The sequence below is a fragment of the Streptopelia decaocto genome (assembly GCF_964273445.1).
Source record: "Streptopelia decaocto genome assembly, chromosome: 4".
NCBI classification, from domain to species: Eukaryota; Metazoa; Chordata; class Aves; order Columbiformes; family Columbidae; genus Streptopelia; species Streptopelia decaocto.
Window position 1 is genome coordinate 7077523 of NC_138658.1, and position 15431 is coordinate 7092953.

A 15431-nucleotide genomic window follows, 5' to 3' on the forward strand; every position below is an offset into this window, starting at 1 on the left:
GGGCCAGTGGGGCTGGGCAGCAGCTCCGCCGGGGCTGACCTTGCTGTTCACTCCTGAGGAATTCTACAACTGCTTGAAAGGAGTAGCAAGTGATGGGACAAGAGGAAATGGCCTCAAGTTGCACCAGGGGAGGTGCAGATTGGATATTAGGAAAAAATTCTTCATGGAAACGGTTGTGAGGCATTGGAACAGGCTGCCCAGGGCAGTGGTGAGCTATAGGGGCAATGGGGCTGCCAAATAGTGAGCCTTGGGGGGCTATGGGGCTGCCAAATAGTGAGCTGTAGGGGCAATGGGGCTGCCAAATAGTGAGCCTTGGGGGGCAATGGGGCTGCCAAATAGTGAGCCTTGGGGGACAATGGGGCTGCCAAATAGTGAGCCTTAGGGGGCAATGGGGCTGCCAAATAGTGAGCTATAGGGGGCAATGGGGCTGCCAAATAGTGAGCCTTGGAGGACAATGGGGCTGCCAAATAGTGAGCCTTGGAGGACAATGGGGCTGCCAAATAGTGAGCCTTGGAGGACAATGGGGCTGCCAAATAGTGAGCTATAGGGGGCTATGGGGCTGCCAAATAGTGAGCCTTGGGGGGCAATGGGGCTGCCAAATAGTGAGCCTTGGGGGGCAATGGGGCTGCCAAATAGTGAGCTATGGGGGCAATGGGGCTGCCAAATAGTGAGCTGTAGGGGGCTAAACCCCTATAGCTCACCATCCCTGGAGGGGTTTAAAAGGCGTTTAGACGAGGTTCTTAGGGACAGGGTTTAGTGCTGGAGTTTGGCTGGGTTATGGTTGGACTCGATGATCCTGAAGGATGAATCACAAAATATTATTCAGAGTAAATACTTACACCAACTTATGACCCTAAAAACAGTTCCACCACTTACAGCCTTCAGAAGTATCAACTAATTTGGAAGAGTGGGCTGCTGTTAAAATAATAATGAATCCAGCCTTTTCCCTTTCTCACCCAGGCTTTCTCTGGTGGGGTTTTTGGTGTCTTTTTTTTGTCTGATTCAGTAAAGCACTAGGCAAATTTTAATTTTAAACACAAGCCTAAATCCCTCTTGGTTCAGAACAGCGTTTCAACGAGTCAACAGGAGCGGAGGCGAGGGACCCACCGCGCTTGTCCCCGCGGTGACCGGCCGGGCCCGGCCGCAGCCCGCCCGCGGGCGGAGCGCAGCGCTGGCCCCGCCCGGCCCGGCCCGGCCCCGCCCGGCCCCGCCGCCTTCCCCCGCTCGCTCCGCGCCGCGGGCCTTCGCCATGGCCTTCGCCACCCGCCGCTTCGTGCGCGCCGCCTCCTCCACCGCCACCACGGCGGCCGCCAAGAAGCTGATCGTCAAGCATGTGACGGTGATCGGCGGCGGCCTCATGGGCGCCGGCATCGCCCAGGTGAGCGCGGCCCGGCCGAGGGGACGGGGAAGGGGAAGCGGAGGCGGCGCCGCCATGGCGGCCGTTGGGCGGCCGTTCCTCGGGCGGGCCCCTCCGCCTCCCGTCGGGGGTGGCGCTGGGGCAGCGCCGCGGTTCGCGCTGGGGCGGCGGGGGAGCCCCGGTTCCCCCCGGGCGCGTTTGTTTGCCCCCAGCCGAGCCCGCTCCCGTGTGGCGCTCCAGAGAGAGCGGGCGGAACCACCAAGGTCAATCTTTTAACTTGTTTAAGGTGGTTCTTAAGACAATGTGTGGACTGCTAATAAACCAGGCAGCGTGTAATGCTATTTGGGAAACGCTAGTCCAAGGAAGAAGCTTCTAACTTGGCTAAGGGAGCAGATCAAGTGACATTGTACAAGTTACTGAAGTAGAATACAGTGAACGTGTAGCTGTCAGTCATCTGCAGAATTATGAAGTGGTTAATATTTAAGTAGGAGTTACTTTCCCAGTGTTTAATCTCAGGCCTTTGGCTTTCGAGTTCAGCTTTAAGCTGTTAGCATTGAGGCAGAGGGCTGAACGGCCCTGTCAGTGATTTAAGATTCAGACATTTACTTGATTTACAGAAAAAGTCTGTTGCCCAAGATAAGGAGGGTGGTTCACAAACTTCGGAAAGGGTAACTGGAGCATGCAGGTATCCCCAGGCGGAAACTGACCGGAAAGCTGGAGCTCATAATTAGCAGTTCTCCATTTTAATGAATTTCTTTCTCAGAACTGAAGATTTCTCTCATTCCTGGCAGATCTGTAGCAGGAAGAGTATAGAGGCTATTTTTTAATAAGGATTTAGCTAGCTGTTATTAATCAGCCTGGTAGAAGCACTCCTCTGTACCTCGATACTTGAGGTTTCCACTGGACGTACCTTGAAAGAACTTTGAAGGAAGTTAATCTCACGTTTGCAAACGATGCACACTATGCGAAGGTTGTAATTCTGCAGGGAAAGTGGACTCTCTACGTATTCTGTTGGACTGCACGTTCTCAGAGAGCAGCTTGTCAAGAGAAACACGTCTGGTATTTGGCAGCAACGGGTTGCAGTCTCCTGCCGCTGTGAAGGACCAGGGATTGTTTTGCTGACCATCTGCCTCTGCTTTATCAATCCAAAATTATCTCAAAGCAGAGACTATTATAACACCGGGGAGGGGGGGCAGGGGTCTCCTGTGCACCCTATTAATAAAGATTTTCCACTTTATCCCTTCTCTTTCCTTGCTTTCTCATACTGTCATGAGAAGCTAACCTCTGCTAAAATGTACAGCTTAAAGCCAGGAACTTACACTTTCTGATTCTGCCATGTGAAAATGACTTCTGTATTAAAACAGCACAATTGAGTCCCCAGCACTCTTGTGCTTTTTATTTAATATTCAGAAAGATCATTGATAGAAGAGTCTGTGTGAGCTTGTGTTTGAATTGCAAGGAGATGGTACAACCTCCTGTCCATGCAAATATGATAAGAATGAGCCAGGAAAAGGGAGATGATTTTTGTTCTATGATTATTTTGCCAACTGGTCAGTGATAGTGTAATTGTAAGTGGATTATCAGTGAAACATCACTTATAAAAGTCCTTGCTGTTGATTGTTCTCTCAAGAGTGGGGGGTCTTGGTTTGCCATTGCAAATGATCAGCAGCAGGTAACATGTTGGGAGTGCAAGCCCAGGCTTGGTTTAAACGTTTCTTTTGCAGTTGATTTTATTAAATAATGGCCATGGTGAAATTAAGAAAAAAAATAAATAGAGAAAGAAATGTCCAGCTGCAGACTGACACCTTGTTAAAGCTGTGCTGCTATAAAGCTATACTAATGTCAGGAAGGTCTGGCATTTCTTTATCTGCTGGATTACTGAAGCAACCTGGATGAGAATAGCACCATGCTATTCTTCAGGAGATATTTCTGTGTTTTTCATATCAATCAGTAGGTCTTGTGGGCAAAGGAGAATCTTTAGTCTCCATGTGCAAGGTAAATGTAGAGTAAAAGTTTGCAGAAGGTAAGCTCCGAAGTTGTGAGACTTTAAAAACACAGTGGAACCATGATTTAACATCCATTTTCCACAATTATTATATTACAACTCTGTTAGTTCAAGAATTCTGAAAGGCTGTTGCTAACTAACAAGAGAAACATTAATGAATAGTGAAGTAACAGGTAACGAACAGGTGATTTTTAATAGACAGTTTCAATGTGAGAAAATGACATTATATATTTGAAATTAACACTGACCACAAAGCCAACCCAGTAGTGCTGTGTGTAGCCGAGCCAATGTTTGTAGCAAGTACATAACAAGAAGGAGTTTGTGGGCCGTTCAGGTCCATGCAGAGCGCGTGAGTGGTGAACATTGCACTTCTCCCGGCTCCGCTGTCACGTTCCTGATGTTGCAGGGACACTAATGGCCTGAGGGCAGAGTTGTGTTACGTTATGACCTGGGAGCACGGGGTAGCCATCTCTTACGCCACCTGCTCACCCTGCCGCTTTTGGTCTCCGCAGCCCTTTTTCCTTACGAGATGCAGGGATCACAGCTGAGCCACTTGCTGTTTTCAAGGCAGCTGTTTGTTCTCCAGCCGTAGCCGCTGGATCCAGGCATAGACAGTGTTCTGCATGCAGGTCAGGGGGAAATAGATTTGATTTTCCTCAAGTTCAGACCTTCATCTTCTTCCCCTCTGCCCCAACTGCATGCACATTTTTATGATTTTTCTAGTTAAGTGCATAAGTCTTCATTCAATGTTCTTTACTTCTCTGTTGCCTAATTCATTGCCTAGTGTACTGTCTGCCCTAACACAAATTAATGTGGTAGGTTGTTTTGTGAAATCGATATTGTTGTTGTTTTTCCAGGTTGCAGCAGCCAGTGGTCACACTGTGGTGTTAGTAGACCAGTCAGATGAAATCCTTAAGAAGTCTACAAAAGGAATTGAAGAGAGTTTGAAGAGAGTGACAAAGAAGAAGTTTGCGGATAAGCCTGAGGTTGATATCTTCTTTATACCTCTAGGAAAACTTAGGAGAATAAAACTACCCATACTGAAGTTCTGATGTTCTGTACAGTTATCCATAATAGCGCATAATATACTGGCTTAGAAAGAAAACGTTTCTAGTGTGCTGAGGAACTTGGATTTTTTTGTTTTGGTTCAGGGAGACCGAAAGCTGTCTTACCTTATTTTCTTTCCTTCATAGACTTCAGCCTTGAGATAAAGATTTAAAACAACTTAGTGACCTTTTAAAACAGATGCTAAATGTGAAATGGTGCCAGATTATTAATTCTAAATTAATAAATACCAAGCTGTCTTTGAGTGCTTGCCTGGGAATGTACCAATTTTGTCCACAAGCCAGTAGTAACAAAATTGCCTTAATACCTTTCTAAGGACTCTTGTTTAAGACTTGGGCACAGGATTACTGCAAAAGTAATGAAAGTGCAAGTTTAACTACCCTGAAATAACATGAATTAGATGTATAAGATACTTTGCATTTACATTACTGAGTAATACTTACAGCAAGTCACTGTGGAGCAGTTGGTGCATCTAAATTTGTATCTCAAGTATCCTAAGGGTTATTTTTTGCTATGCCTGTTTCTCTAAATTCCACAGCAGATTCAATTCTTCTCTTGATGCATATCAACATATATACTGGTATTGATGATTACCAGCATGAATGATGCAGCAGACAAAGGAAATAAAAAAGGGCTTGTTTGTGTGGGGGAGTACAGAATAAAAAATATAGTAATACGAGGATAACCAGAGCAGTATAATTTCCTATACAAAATTATGGGGAGTCTTTTAATCCAAAAGAAAATTGCTCACATGATGCTTGTACTTTATATATGACATGATACACTAGCGTGTGGGTATGTTTTCACTTGTACTGTGTCTCCATTTACCCTTGGTTCAAAGTCTTGCAGTTCTGTTTGATTTCTGTCCTCACAAACTATGTCAGTGATTGGCAGATTCACTAGTCAGAAAACAGAATGATTTTTCCTCACATTTGCACTGAAATTATAGTGGGTGTAAGCCATTTCATTTCCTGAAGCATTCATGAACAAGCACATGTCTGAATTCAAAGATCTCCTGTTTGCTTTGAAGCAGATTTGATTGGCTAGGGAATTCTTGGCAGTGAAAGTATTGTACACGTATATACTTGGAACTCACTCACTGGTTGGAAATGTGGCAGACTGAGTTTTTCGAGGGCTCAAAATAAGGGATTTGAATGTAAAACTAAAATTAAATCATTGTAAATAGATGTTGCAACTTCTTGGAAATGTTTCAGGCTGGTGCTGAGTTCATTGAGAAGACCTTGAAGAACCTCACAACAAGCACAGATGCGGTAGCAGTGGTCCACAGCACGGATCTGGTGATAGAAGCCATTGTGGAGAACCAGGAAATTAAAAATGAGCTCTTCAAGAGGCTGGATAAGTTTGCTCCAGAGTACGTGTATTTTTCCTGTTACCTTTTGAAACTTAGACTTTTGTATCTTCTGGTTTTGTTCTTACACCATTAGTTCTGCATTGTCTTAGCTGCTTTTTTTAAAAACAGGAGTTTTTCTCACTTTAACTAACTCCAGACTGTCATGTGGTATGGAATTGTTGTTGTGCCAGGTGCATACGCTACAAACACTTCCAGGTGTGTCCAACCAGGTTTCCTTACTCCCTGCATTGCTTCATTTGATGTGCTTCTGGGTATGTGTACTCACAAGGTTTGTCCATCTACTCAACACATTCAAATGCAAATGCACAACAGTAGAATAAACTTGTCCTGGTGTGCATGGGCTTTGGTTAACATAGATGTTCCCATATATAAATAGAGAATTGGGATGATAAAATATTTGTTCTCAGCACACCAGGCATGACCAAGTTTTAAGAAGTCTCAATCTCTTAGCTGCAAGTTACAGCACAATAGTGGGTTAAGTGAATTAATTTTACTTTGTATTACAAGGATTTGGAAATAGCTCATTTCTCATTATTGTGTGTGAGGTAAAAGTGTAAATAATTTCATAGCGTGCACTCAGTTGCTTACAGTCCCTGGAACTTTCTTTGAACTATATTTTGTAACTGTTGGAAGTTACTGTTGAATTATTTCCAAACCCAGAAACGCTATTGAGTGTGCAGCCTGAGAAGCTTGGTCCTTGTCATGGATGACTCAGAATCACAAGACCATGACTGTTTGCAGGTTGAGGTTTTAACTAGTACAGCTAAATCGGGGGGTATTGGCTAAGAGGTGTTCTAGGCTAACTAAAGAGCTAGGCAAGCTGGGGCTTGAATATAATGTCAAGGGAGAAAAGATGTTATCATTAGTTGACTTCAGCCTGGGGAGATTTTCAGGCTGTCTCGTATGGTCTATAATCAAAATTACCTGGTACTTCTAAAACCAATAAATGATCACAAACAACAGTGCACTTGTTATTACCCTTACTCTGACAGACAAAAGTAAGTAGGTGCCTTTGACAATTATCAGGATACCTTGTCATGATTAGATTTTGTGAAAACAGGCCGTTGGTTGCCTGAGTCTTTGTTCATAGTGAGCAGAGAAAGCTAATGAGCAAATCAGAGTGTATTAAATGGCAAACTGTCTAGAACCGGTCAGCAAGGAAAAGTGGGCACAGTGACTTGAAGCCTCATTTAATAATATGTGTTTTTGGAACACCTGAGGCTGTTTTTTGTAAGACTGAGCTGTTTATAAGCATAGTTGCCTTAAAACATAAAATTCTACATTTCAGAGTGTTAAAAGATATTGGGAATTGTTCAGATATGCTCATTTCTGTAGCAAAAGGTGTGATTTTGCAGCATTGGGACAAATGACATTAGACAAGAAGCCTTTTTAAGAAAAATTATGCTAAATGTACAGATACCTTACATGTAGGGTAAAGAAAAGAGAAGTGAATGGTGAAGAATATGGGTTGCCATGTAGAAAGCCTAGGTGAAAAGAAAGAAAAGCTAGTAAAATAGTGAAATTTAGTAGCCAAGTGTTTAAAATGTAAGCTGTTATATACAAGTGGTAATTTGTAATTAGGTGAGGAATATAGAGTTGCAGATCGCGTGAGCAGCGTGGGGAAAGGCACAAATGTCTGTGAGTGTTTCGCTGTGTTAGGAGGAAGCAGGAGGCTTTATTCACCCCCATGATAATTAATTTAGATCTCAAGACTTACTGCGGGGGTGGCTGATAGCTGATCGAAATGTGAGAGGCTGGGTATGACAGTCGCTCAGACAAGGTGAACAATTATGCCTTTGGAAGTTAAGATGAGTGAAACTCGGCGTTTTTCTTTGTACTGTATCGTGCGTCTCGTGTTTCCGCAGCTGCAACAGCCACGCATTTGTCTCCCATATTTACGCTATGATGACCTCTCCAATGATGATAAATCAGGTGACAGCACAAAAACAGAGCATTGCATTAAAAAAAAACCCCAAACACAATTAACTTACTTCCTCTTCCTTTTTCTCTATAAAAGAACTACAGTTCCTCTCAAAACGGATCTATAAATTGAGGGGGGTGGGAAAGCCATGCTTTATTGAGAGAAGTTTTTTTTACAGGTGGGGAATGAAGGATAATCTGCAGGAATATTTCTGAGAATTCTGTGCATGGTTAGACGATGGGGGTCTATTTATGTTTAGTGTGCCAGTCTCCTACTGTCAGAAAAATAGCTGTCATTTATGCATTCCCCGTGTTTCTTTTTTTCCAGGCATACGATATTTGCAAGCAACACTTCGTCCTTGCAAATCACGCAGCTGGCCAACTCCACCACCAGGCAGGACCGATTTGGTGGGCTCCATTTCTTCAATCCTGTGCCTATGATGAAGCTTGTGGAGGTCAGTGTTTCATAACATCATCGGTGCAACTGTCATCACTAAGAATTCAGTTAGATTAAAGAGTTTGAAGCTCTTCTAGTATGGAATAAGCTGCCTATAGTGACCAGAGGGTCTCTGTTGACTGGTGGGTTGACCAGAGGTAACTCCTCCAAGTTCTGAACTGCCAACATTGGTGCCATTTATAGCAATGGTTTCAGGCAAGCTGGTTAATAAGAACTACTGACAGCTCGAACAAAGTCATCCAATGACTGACAGAGGAATTGGATTGTTATAGGTTTAGAAATCAATAGAAAATGATGTGCAGGTGAAATCTTACTGCCTTGTGACTTTCGAAACCAAGTCAGTCATGTTTGTTTCAATGTTCCTAATGAGTTGTCTGTATTACAATATCTCCCAATCTTTAAGGAAGTATAAAAAGAAGTTTTTACATAACTCTTCAGATGTCTTTTCTAAACATACTCTCTTTGGCTACATCATACAATTTCTAATATTACTCTTGTTTTGTGAATTTCTGGAATAGTGTTCTGGATTACAGTTTAATCATTGCTGTACTGGGAAATGAGAGAGATTCTGCATGTAAATTTGCTTATGCTCTCCCCACCTTCCCTCTCTCTAGGTCATCAAGACTCCAATGACCAGCCAAAAGACTTTTGAATCACTTATGGATTTCAGTAGAGCAGTAGGAAAGAGTCCTGTCAGTTGTAAAGTGAGTACTCTGGTTGTATAGGGTTCAGAAGGTCTGTTCTTGAAAACTGTTAATTTTTAAGGTGGTAGGTTTTAGTAGATGTAAGAGCACTTCAAGAATAGCCAGGTTGCTTTTTGTCCAGTTTCTTTTCAGTATTAAAATCATTTTGACAGAGAAAACATGCACATTTACCACAAATTCCTCAAAACAGAGTGACTCTAGATGGCCTGCAGAAGCTGGGACTGGAATGCTTAAGCAAGAGCTCGTCTTTAGCCATGCTAGAGACAACACTACTACCTGTTGTACCGTGAGGCAGCTGGATGGATCCTCCAGGGTGTGCGCTCAGTGCAAGTTTTGCTTAAGACAGCAGTAACTACACCAATATCAATCTTTATTGCTTCACAGCTTTGTTTTTTGTTTGGTTTGGTTTTGTTTTTCTCTTGAGGAACACCCAACTTCCTAAGCACACTCTTCCCAAACCATTAAGTTGTGGTCTGGGTACCTTTATGCAAACTGTTGCCTTGAGTTTCACAGCCCCCAGGACATATTTGGTCATAAAAAGAAGGGCCTGCAATCCAGTAGTTACCAGTAATTCAGCATCTGGACGCTGGACTTTAATTCTGGCTGTACTGCTAAATTGCTCTGTGGCCTTAGTTGACTTCTGTTTCTGTCACGGTTTTGTAGTATGTAATATGCAGAATATATGATAAATTATTGTTAGAATTTAGCCTGGGTAGAGGGTAATGCAGTCTCCATATTTGAACTGTCCCTTCCCAGAAGGAAAGTTGCTTGGAATTCTCTGGATTAAATATTGAGATAAAATGGCATGAACATTAAACTTCTGAGACAGTAGTAGTATACAAAATAATACTATATTTGCAAGGGTCTTTCTCTTTTCTTTGTATTCTTTTATTTAGATTAAAGCTTGTGGAAAGGAAGTTCTGTATCAGTTTGTTATCTTCTTCTGACAGCATGTATCTTGTCTTTTAATTGATAGCATTGGTGTTTGCTATTGGAGTGATCCTAACTGTCAATAGCATGGCTTACCAGTGAGCAGTGGGGCAGAAGTGCACTCCTTAGTGTTTCTAGTAGTAACTGTTAGGAAAGAACTGGTCGTCTTGTATCCTTCAGGAAATTGTATCAGCAGAATTTCGCTAAAGAAAAGAGGTTTGCCAACTGGCCACTTTAAATTGTTTTGAGATTACTTAAGTTGGGGCTTGTAGTAGTCTTATTGTTCTTAGTCGTGATGAATGTTTGTGCCATTCCCTGATTGGGAAATTAATCCTTTTTGTTTTAATACTGAGCAGATAGATGAAAAATACAGTTTAGAGAGTACCAGAAGTTGATGATTTGATAAGTGTATTCATCCACTTCGTTTATTTATTTGTTTATTCATCCACATGTTTATTTAGAATCCATTATTTTTCTTTTCATAGGATACTCCAGGGTTTATTGTAAACCGTCTCTTGGTGCCATATATGCTGGAAGCTGTTCGACTTTTTGAGAGAGGTACTTGTTGGGATATTGACTTCAGGGAATGTTGGTGTATAACACTGCTAAATGTTATATCCCCTCAGAAAAGCCTTGGGATTCCCTCAGAACTTTCAGACCTTAAAGGCTGGAAGTGAATAGTGAACATAAAATATGAGCCAATATGGGCAGCTGGAAAGACTTTGTGTTCACTTTGGAATGTCTGTATGTGCAGAATTGGAAGCTACTAGTTACATGTGTGGGAAATTTCTGGTGGTGGGCAATGGTTGTGGTTTGGAGATGACAAGGTGAGCATAGTGCCATTGTAAAAATATCCTCTGCCAACTAATCAGGAACCTCCCTCTCTCCATTCTGAGAGATGTTAATGAGTGTGGTTGAAAAACCCCATAATGAGACCATTAGCAGAGTTCTCCTGAGTTCACTTATGTTGGGCTTGCGAAATAAAACACCAGTTTTCATGTGAGGTAAGTAGTATAATACTCAGTATCACACTACAGTACCAGCATACAAGTGATTTGGACTCCACTATTTCCCCATACAACCTCCTGTTTCTCTTCTAAGTCTTTTTTTTAAGACATAGGTTCTTTAGGAACTCCCATCTCACTGCTGGTCTCTTTTACATTAATGCTGAGGGCGGGTAGAAATAATCATGAATCACCGAAGAACCACTGAATTTTTCAAAGCATTGATAATCGTTTCGAAAGGGAAAAAGCCAATAATGTAGTGGATAAAGAGGAAATTATGGAGTATGATTGCTTTTGTTTCAACCGCTCTGCTCACAGCTCCACACTACTAGGATTTATTTGAAACATTTTGGTTTTGAAATCTGTTTTTGTACAGATCCATTATCAGGATCCCCCCCAATATACTTAAAATATTAAAAATCTCTTTTATAGCACATGGAAGAGATGGTTTAATCTCCATAAAAAAAAAATACATAAGCCAACACTACTTGTTTATACATCAACAGATGTACCTAATTCCATCTCCAAGGGAGAAAAGAGCAAATTTAGTGACTTGAAAGGCAAAGGCATGGATGCAAGGGGGCACTATTCTCTTAGAAAAATAACAATTTTAAATAGAGTGTATGGATGCCCCATTGTGTGTGAAAGAGGCGCTTTTGTTGGCATGTATCATTATGCATATTTCAGGAGAGAACAGAACTTCTAATTAGATGCAAAAGAAGACAGTCACTGAGATTGTATGTTAAAACGACTGCTTTCCGCCTAAGCAAAACAATATTTTGATTTCATCCTTATTCTGTTTGTATTTTGTTCAACAGTAGGATATTTCCAAACTTCTCAATTTATTAATTTTTAACTCTAATGGAATCTATTTAAAAAGCTGGCTAATGTTTGGAAAAGCCGGATGGCTGTCCTCTAATTCACGTTTTCCGTTGAATCAGGTTAAATTTTAATCATATTCTTTGCATTAATTCTCAGAGTAGACACTTGAGCCAGATTGTCATCCACATTAGTATGAAATCAGGTCTGTTTTCTGGCACTGAAATGCCCTTTTATTGGTTCAGTGCTTGAGTTTATAGTTATACAACATCTCCTTGGGTTAAATATGTGCTTTTGCATAGGTGAAGTACCTTTGGTATATTACCAGTGATTTAACAGGCCATACTATGAATATTAATGTATGGTCGCCTGTACTGCAATATTTGTAGTGGAAAGCTAAAAAAGCAGTCAGTCAACTTTCTGAGTAAGTCTGCTTTAAACTAGGAGACTTGCATGAACTAGGGGTACAACCCTTGTGTGTCCTTTTACTGTATTTAATTGTATTTTAACACTGCATACAGTCAGGTGGCCAAGTCTCAAGTTTGACAAACGAAGTGGCGCAAACCCGTTGATTAAAAAGTATGTACGTCTGCATCAACTTCAAATGAGTTCAAGATTTATGTGCGTTTGAATTCGGGGAATTGAAATCATGTTAGAATTAGGTTAGGCTAATTTTCCCAGTTTCTCAGAAATAAAATGTGATTTAAAAAAAAATAAATTGTCCATTTTAAAGAGTAAAAGGAGATGTATTAAAATTATTACTTCATACAGAACTTTCACTGAAGTTGTTGCCTTTACAAGAGATTTTTTAAAGTTTATTTCTAAGATTCTCTGATGTGAGGTGTATAAATTGCGCGGGCTATGTCTGCCAGGCTTTCGGACACTCAATGTCTGTACGTATTGAGCTTGGAGGTTACTTAACAAGTACCTCTGGGGTTTGTTTAACTTCATCCTGCACAATCTCTTCAGGTCACTCCTATCTGCCCTCTGGTCTTTCTGACAGGTTGAGCACAGTAGCTGTGGCTCCATCGATAGCATAGTGATCTGTATTGAAATGCAAGAGAAAGCTGGAAAAATGGAAAGCAGGTTGTAGGGTGCTTTTTTTTTTGGTGTGTATGTGAGATTCAGCTTTATACTCCAGCATGTGTATGCTGACTCCAGTTTTTGTGGTTCAGAAACGTGCAGAGATTTCTGTGAAGAGCTGCACCAGGGTGAAATAACACCTTGTTAATTATTTATAAGTGGTGCCAAGCAGATGCAGAATCTTCTCTGTTCATCAAACTGTCAATCTTTTCTCTAGGAGATGCATCAAAGGAAGATATTGATGTTGCTATGAAGCTTGGGGCTGGCTATCCCATGGGTCCGTTTGAACTGCTGGACTATGTTGGGTTGGATACCAGTAAATACATTATGGATGGTACTGCACGCTTATTTTCTTCTATTTTTCCCCTTTTTAACTAAATTGTAGATTAATTTTCTGATGAAAATCTGATTCTTAATTAGTTTAAACTAAATGTTTATGGCATAGCTTTTTAACTGTTGAGGAGAAAGGCAAGAGAATTAAGCTCAGACTACTGTATGAGCACAGCATTTGTACTGTGTGCCCGTGGTCTCTGTGCATGGGGACAGAACAGTGTGGATTCCCTGACTTCATCAAGTTCCAGTGGAAAATGATAATAACATTAGTGGAACTTTATGTAACTAAAAAGAATCAGTGGGCAGAGAGACAGGTATTGGAGGTAAGAAATTCTGATTTAAAGAAACCCCAAATGTTGAGACTACCTTTTCTTTTTCTGCCAGCCAGGTTTTCATTCTCAAATAATAGGAAACCAAATAAATTCCTTAAAAGATGCGAGTATGCCATCTCCCTTTCATTTCAGTTGATAAGTGGATGAATGTCTGTACAATAACAAAAGAAGAGATGTAACTGGTGATGGCTTGTTGATGGTTGTATTATTTTGAAAGAGCAGCCTAAATATTCTCTGAGGCAGAATGACACTTTCAAAATGGCATCTTCAATGAATCCTCTTTTGCTTTTAGCCAATACTGCGGAGTAGTGTTATATTGTTCTAACTGACCATGCCTTTCACAGGTAGAAATTCAACTTGGAGTTCCTTTCCACTTGAATTTCTTTTCAGCATAGCCTTCGTTTTATTTCCTCGTACTTAACTATATTTTAAAAGTTCTCCTTTAAAGTATTAAAAATCCTCAGTCATGGAGATGATAAGGTGTTCGGAGTAGACTACACCTAAGGACTAATTGCTAGATTTGCTTATAATCATCAATACTGAGCTGTGCTTTATGAAGCTGTATTGAAGGGTTGCAGAGAGTCTAGACTAAGTTCCAAACCTCCTTCATTTTTGGAACACTTAATATATTTTTTGAAGGAGATGCAGATCTCTGCTATCTTTGCATATAAACAGAACTCTTGCTAATCCATCCACTTCTTTTCTTTCACCAGGATGGCATCAGTTAGAGCCCAACAATCCTCTTTTTGCACCCAGTCCGCTCCTGACTAAACTGGTAGAAGAGAAGAAGCTGGGTAAGAAGACTGGAGAAGGATTTTACAAATACAAATGAACTCCAGACCTCGAGAGGTGTTAAAATATCTGTGTATGCTATTCAGCATTGCCATATTACAGGTGAATTCTGTTTCAGCCTTCCCAAGGATGGCACAAGCTGCATTTAGAACATAACCCACCTCTGAACTGAGTGATCGCACTAGTTAACTCTTTCTCTGCTGAACGCTTGATTGGGTAGATAATTTTTTTTAAGTAATTCTGAAAAACTTTATATGTACAGTGCCTTCCTCCAGATATTGATTTTTCAGGTGCAGAACAGAATGACAAGTGAAATTATGTATTCGGAACATTACTATATTAACGGGAAAAAATCCTACAAATAACCGCACTTTCTGAAAAATAAAGATTTCAACAATTCTGTATTGAGTAGTGTGGCTTGAAGTTGATGTACTTGGTTGTAGTCCACTGGGTGGCAGTGTCTTTTCATGCTGGAAAACGTAGCAACCGAAAAGCAGCGTTGTTTTGTTAGGGATTTACTTGAACGCAGTGCTGATCTGTAGGTGTAAATTACAGTGCCTTGAACAATAAGTATTTGAATGCCGTCTTCTTTAAAAGTAAAAATCTGGCAATGGCAGGCTGTCACCTGGACAGAACGTTCCCAATACAGCATTTAAAAGCAGAAATCATTATTTGTGTTGGGATTTTCCGGCATTTGCAATTACAGGTGGAGGGCCTCCTTTTGCTAGGTGGTGTAGAAACATAACCTAGAGGTGGTTTCTATTCTGAAGGGCCTAAAACAGGTTTGAATTTTATTAACTAATCCAGGAAGCTAGTGAAAGCTTCAGATGCTTTCTAGAGTCCTGTAAATTTGCTTTATTTACTGGCTCTTCATTTAAGTGTTGTTTTTATACAGTATACTACTATTGTAGTAGCACTGTAGTACTTCAGGGGACTGAAATTGTAATTTGCACTGTGTAAACAGGTTGGTGTGTCTTCTGTTTTGCAAATTTATTTCTCTGGGGCTTAGCAGAGCCCAGATTTGTTCATGTGCTGCAGATCTGCCTTTTCTCCAAATACTGCAGAGCAAGTGGGCGTGAGGGTTGGAGTTCCAGTTCAACTGAGTAGTTGCCTTCTTTCACTTTGTTTAGTTTGGATCTGCAAACTGAGTGCTTATATGTATATTTTAATTAAAGGAATTATGAATAATTATTTAACTCTAAGTTGCCTTTTCCTCCCTCTACCAACATCTAATGCAGATTGCATATAAAGAGACTGA

General features: G+C 41.1%; 1 protein-coding gene across 1 annotated transcript; it reads left to right on the plus strand.

Annotated features, from left to right (window-relative positions):
- Positions 1-1198: 1198 nt before the first annotated feature.
- On the plus strand, positions 1199-14581 carry HADH (hydroxyacyl-CoA dehydrogenase). The gene is made up of 8 exons (XM_082051949.1): positions 1199-1378; positions 4220-4348; positions 5642-5799; positions 8048-8174; positions 8791-8880; positions 10296-10368; positions 12934-13050; positions 14095-14581. The coding sequence occupies exons 1-8, from the start codon at positions 1250-1252 to the stop codon at positions 14211-14213; spliced, it is 942 nt and encodes a 313-aa protein (XP_081908075.1). The 5' UTR covers positions 1199-1249; the 3' UTR covers positions 14214-14581.
- Positions 14582-15431: the final 850 nt, after the last annotated feature.

What these genes read in the sequence shown, in the direction of transcription:
- HADH (XM_082051949.1), top strand. Translation starts at nt 1,250, where the DNA reads ATGGCCTTCGCCACCCGCCGCTTCGTGCGCGCCGCCTCCTCCACCGCC. An exon ending in AGTTTGCGGATAAGCCTGAG is followed by an intron (nt 4,349 to 5,641) that starts GTTGATATCTTC and finishes GAAATGTTTCAG; the next exon opens with GCTGGTGCTGAGTTCATTGA. An exon ending in TGTTCGACTTTTTGAGAGAG is followed by an intron (nt 10,369 to 12,933) that starts GTACTTGTTGGG and finishes TCTTTTCTCTAG; the next exon opens with GAGATGCATCAAAGGAAGAT.